This window comes from Atta colombica, unplaced genomic scaffold (assembly GCF_001594045.1).
Source record: "Atta colombica isolate Treedump-2 unplaced genomic scaffold, Acol1.0 scaffold210, whole genome shotgun sequence".
NCBI classification, from domain to species: domain Eukaryota; kingdom Metazoa; phylum Arthropoda; class Insecta; order Hymenoptera; family Formicidae; genus Atta; species Atta colombica.
The window spans coordinates 1,638,014-1,643,635 of NW_017259306.1; the positions used below are offsets into that span (position 1 = coordinate 1,638,014).

The following is a 5,622-nucleotide window of genomic DNA, read 5'->3' on the forward strand; positions in this document are numbered from 1 at the left end:
ATATATATATATATAAAATATTAAAAAATATATATATAAAATAAGTCAAATTTATCAAAAACAGATTTTACGAAGTATTTACTACAAATTTTATAAACAAAGAAATTACAGAATTTGTTTAACAAGATACAATAACAAATTGCTAGTAAAAACCAAGTAGAATCTTATCTTATTTAAATGACTACGAAATACATTCTGCTTAGTTTCTATTATATTATATTAGAATAGTTTCTATTATATTAGCAATCCATTATATTAGATTATATCAACAGATTTTGCTAATATGAGCTTACTGCAGATGCAGATTGATATTAATCTATTGCAATACTTAATATAAGTTAAGCAAACTGCTAATATAATGTTAACATTTTGTTTACTGAGAGTGTTATATTTTGAAATAAATAAATAATGATTAATATAATCCTATCAAACATTTTCATGAGTTTGTAGAATAAATAAAATAGATTTAGATATTCTTTTAAAAAAAGAATCATTAGATACTAATGTTATAACTAGATGTGTATATATATATATATAAAACGTTTAAGTCATTTACCATAAATTCAGCGACACTACGTATCAATGTTACACGTTGTTCCTCAGTATCGTGATCACTAAATATATCAACATCTGGATCGAATCGTTTCACCAGCCAAACTAGAATCTCGGCAACCAGGGGAAAATTTGGCATACGAAAATTCGCGAGGGAAATTAACCTCGGATAACCCAGTACCCTCATCATCTCTGTGAAATCTATGTAGCAGGTAAAAAGAAAGTAAATCGCAACATAGTTTGTATCATATTAATAATCATTTTATATACGCACTACGTAAATCACGGTAGGACATTTTCACAACGAAAAATTAAATTCACTGTAATTACACAAAGTAAGGTTTTAGTCTAGTTCATGTTTTCTACTCGCGATATTAACGTTACCATAGAAACCATTAGCTGGACTGTAGACATGGACAAGATTGTGAGCAATCGATTTTTTATCGTAAAAAATATATACTTATATTCACATTTTCTGTCACTGAATTTTAAATATGTGTGTAGAGCATATTAAACTCTAATTTAAAAAAATATACATAATTATAATATATATTATATATAATATTTTTAATACAAATTAAAGTTTATTTCCAATTTAAATGTTTTCTAATAATCATCCTAATTTAATATGTAAATCTTTTTATTATACATATTATACAGATTACTTAAAAATTCATAATACATAATACATAAATATAAATTCTTTTCCTTTATTTTGTTTATACAGTTTTGTTTATACAGTTCACTTCTATATAAAGCTATACAATAATTGGACAATTGAAATAATTGAATTAAATTATTTAAAATTCAGCTGCAGGGGCTTGTCTGTTTTTCTTAATTTGAGAATGAAGTCTTTTCTCGTGTAGCCTTTCCCTAGCAGCTCTTAGTAAATTTTTTCTCTTTTTCTCTTTTGATTCAGGCGATGGTTGCGCTGGTACTATCAAAGTGGCTCTTATCATCGCCCTTAACTTTTCAAGAGCGTCTGCTAAATTTAAATGCTGAGATCTTGTTAAATCCGATTTGATTATTAAGTAACCATCTTTGTTTATCCGATTTTTATGCTAAAATAATAATTTCATGTTTGAATTTATTATAAACTTGAAATTATCAAATTATTAGCCAGGAATTTGATCAGTTACTACAGTCTATTTATAATTAAAATTAATTAATGCTATATTAATTCAAATTAACTAATGTAAATTTTTTCTTATTCTTTATTTGTATGTACAATTCTACTTACTTGTTCCACTAACTTTGTTCGAATTTCTTCTGATAACCAGGTAGCACTATCTATCTGGAACCTCAAATCTACTTTAGTATTTACACAGTTAACATTTTGCCCTCCCGGTCCACTGCTACTGCTATACTTTATTTTTATTTTGTCCAAGGGTATATAACCACTGAATTTTGCTTTAGGATCTGGTACCTGAGAAATGAACAAGTAATAATTATCGTTCAGTCGATATTGAGGTTATGTTAGAAAAATAGCACATTTTAGAATTCAAATATAGCACATTTATAGAAATAATACATAAACAGAATCAATATTATTTATTATATAAGTATTTGTAGATCAGTATACACTAACAAAAATTGGAGTGTACAATTTCAGTTTGCTTCCCGGATACAAGTTCTCCAAGGAAAAAGCACTTTTAAAATTAGAAGCTCTACTGAGACTGTATGATATATTCTGACTATTAATGTTACTCCATAAAGTTCTTAAACACTGCCTCCTAACGAGATTCATCTCGATTTTTATATCTACTATTTTTCGATGGAAATAACTTTCGAAGGTTTATTTGGATTACGAAAACATAACCACACTTCTTTCAGCATGTATTATCGATTATATTAGCAGTTCGATAATCGATTGAAGAGAGTTCTCGAAACGTTCGATTTTTTAAATTTGAATGACATTGTCATAGAGATTTCCGCACGTATGTGCAAAAGAAAGTTTAAAAATCACAAATATTTCAGATGTACTGAAATTTGTCTGTATTGTCTCGAGCGTCTAATATTGTCTTTCAAGCGTTTTCCGGAGCAGTAAAGGATAGAAAAAGGGTGGAAAATTGTATTTTTTTTTCACGCATATTTTACGTCAACTAGACTGGAAATATCTTATTTTAGTAATCGAATGATTGATCGTGAGCGCACAAAAACCTTTAACAATGTTATTGTTATGCATACGCTTTAAGTATTGGTGCAACAGCGATTTTGCAAGCGGATTGCGAATGCATAGAGTGCATTCTGAAAATCAGGTAATAATCGACTCCGAGCCTTGCGATCCACCTCAAGGACACGGAACTCGTGGCACTGTGTTTTTTTCTTTTCTCGGCGAAATACTGTGACGAGGCCATCTCGCTTTGCTTCGGGTTAACGTTCTGACGACGCGCGACGCCGCGAAAATAGTGATCGCGATAGAAATTTGCAGTAATGTTGCTGCAATGTTGCAACAAATTGAAATACAATGTTTCAGAAACGTTGTTAAAATGTAGACGTGCAACAACGTTGATTTTAACAATGTTGCATCAATATATTTTAAAAAATATTTAAAAAAATAAACTATTATATGACTTTGTGTTTAAATTGTGTACTGAGAAAAAAGTGGCTTAAATTTAAATATTTTTGAATACTGCCAACTAAACTTTACTTACAATAAATAAATATTTACTTAATAAAAAGAAGTGATTGTTGAATCAAAATACTGTTTTTGTCAAATAAATATATTTTTATGTTTAATAAATATATAGTTGGTACTATTCAAGTTGGAATATTTATTGAAATTTAGGATATATATTTTTTTCTCAGTGTACCAATGCATTTTATAATTTATGAAGTTTTATTAAATAGCAATTAATTTAATTCACGTTTAAATAATTATATGTATATGTATATGAAAACACACCATTTTTTTACTCGTTTATTACTCATGGCTTATGCAGGGCTCGAGCTTGTCACGTAATTTCAACAAAATTTTGCCAAGAATCTCAGTTTCTCATCACGTAACTTAATTAAAGTTAAACTCGTTATTTACTTGTTATTATGAAACACCATGGCATATGAAACACTACAGTACACTACAGATTTGTGTATTCACACGTGAGTGCTTTTTGATTAATTTAGCAGAACATGTTACACGTGCAATGTGCACACGCCCAAGAGTTCCGGCATTTTCTGCATAATATATCGGATATTAATTCCATGAGTGACGCAACATCATCGCATCGCGTCATATCCTAAAGTGTAAAATTTCCTGTACTCCGTTAGATAACGGGATGATTACTGTATTTTGTTATCGCACGACAACGGATATGATCGCGTGATGTACGATCCTTTGCGAGAACTAGGAAGAAAAGGATTAGCGGATTGTATAATTTGTGACGTGATCAAACTCGAATGGGACGTGTTATATGTATTATAGTTGTTAATAAATATCTATCGGAGATATATCTAAGCAGATGCGCAAGCAGTTATGTTCATTTATGTTACTCGATATTGACCGCTTTTTAACAGACTTGTAAAAAGAGAGAAACAAAATATTTAATAAAATAATTGATTGGAAAGAAAGTAATTTTTACCTCAAAATTATGTATAAAATATATATATTTTTATAATAATATATTTTTCCTCAAAAAATTATTATTTTAATAAAAGGTTCCTAAGATTTTTTGTTAAGCTATTATTTTAAATGAAAAGTTAAATGAAAAAAATATTTTGACTTTTGATTACTTACAATTTTTGTTAAAAATCATCGCGCGCACGAGCGTATCGCAATAAAAAAAAAAACAGATTCTTTTAAAACTGAAATTTTGTTCTGACTATAATAGTATAATAGTAATATATTTTAGCATTGTATAATTTTTAGCAGTATATAATTTTGAATTAAAAATATTTTTTTCCTAACTCTATTATTCAATTATGCATTTATTAATATTTCAATATTTCATTTTTTTTTAATATCCATTGAAATAAATCTACTGAAAAGTCAAGTACAAATCAATCAATCACTCAATTCAATTTTCAAAGATCAAATTTAAAAAAAATTCAAAAATATTAAATAGTATTTCAATTAGAATGAACGTAATCAAGCACGTGATTGTATTTATGAAAGAGGTAGACAAAAATAGTAATGATTAATTTCTGATAGCATTGTCATTTCTTTTGGCCGAGGTGTACAGCTTAGATCCGGTTCCGCGAACGGAACACGTGAGACGCCTCTTCGCCTGCATAATTAATTATGAAAATATCGGCAAAATACTGGCAAAGATTGCGTCGGCTATGTACCAGGAACATGCATATTATACAGTTAATTAGAATAAGATACAATGAGATCATTAATTCATCCAACATTCTTCGCTGACAATGTATCGAGAAACTTAGTCATTTGCATAAGAGTGATATGCCATCGCGAGAATCGTAAACGTGGTTTTACCCACCTGCTGACGCCAGTAACGTGACTGCTACTCGTCTTGTAACTGCCAACAACGAGACTTGTTAATGTCTGCGCATAGGACTTGTTATCATCACTTCTCGCTGATATCCTATTGTCATGTTTTTTGTCGAACTGATGTAATCACGCGAATAAACCGAAAGAATATAATTCTGAAGATAAAAATGTTATGCATGATAATTTGTAGTCATTTTTTCAATATAAACTTAATCGTGATGATAAAAATAAAAGAATTATTAAATAATATGACAATATGATAACAAATAATTAATTGTTAAAAGAGTCATTTTTATTGATAAAAATGTATTTTATCCAAACTCTTAGAAACTCTTTTACATGAAACGTTTAATATTTTTTTTCTTACAAATTCCTAAAAGTAGTTGCTTAGTCTTTATTGTCGGACAATTGTTACATCCTTGGTTGATAAGATTCTTAGGATATAATTTACAACTGGTTGCACACGCGCTTCATCTTCTCTGAGACTTGATGTAATGCAACCATGCCTCGCAAATATCGTAGGAACGATTTTGGAATTGAAGATGAGATAGCGCACGTAAAAACTATTCCACGATCTCTCTCTCTCTCTCTCTCTCTCTCTCTCTCTCTCTCTCTCTAATATC

At 29.1% G+C, this 5,622-nt stretch overlaps 2 protein-coding genes across 2 annotated transcripts in view; both read right to left on the reverse strand.

The window, feature by feature from the left end:
• LOC108687683 (clusterin-associated protein 1) overlaps window positions 1–848 on the reverse strand; it is a 2,652-nt gene extending 1,804 nt beyond the window's left edge. Inside the window, exons 1-2 of the mRNA XM_018193595.1 lie at window positions 827–848; window positions 557–753 (exon numbers count right to left, since the gene is read on the reverse strand). Of these exons, the coding sequence (XP_018049084.1) occupies window positions 557–753; window positions 827–848 (219 nt within the window). The remainder of the gene's footprint in view (window positions 1–556; window positions 754–826) is intronic.
• A 457-nt stretch (window positions 849–1,305) lies between these two features.
• LOC108687676 (peptidyl-tRNA hydrolase ICT1, mitochondrial) lies at window positions 1,306–2,361 on the reverse strand. The gene is made up of 3 exons (XM_018193588.1): window positions 2,141–2,361; window positions 1,793–1,978; window positions 1,306–1,613 (listed from the first exon to the last, which is right to left on the reverse strand). The coding sequence occupies exons 1-3, from the start codon at window positions 2,297–2,299 to the stop codon at window positions 1,353–1,355; spliced, it is 606 nt and encodes a 201-aa protein (XP_018049077.1). The 5' UTR covers window positions 2,300–2,361; the 3' UTR covers window positions 1,306–1,352.
• Between the last annotated feature and the right edge of the window lie 3,261 nt (window positions 2,362–5,622).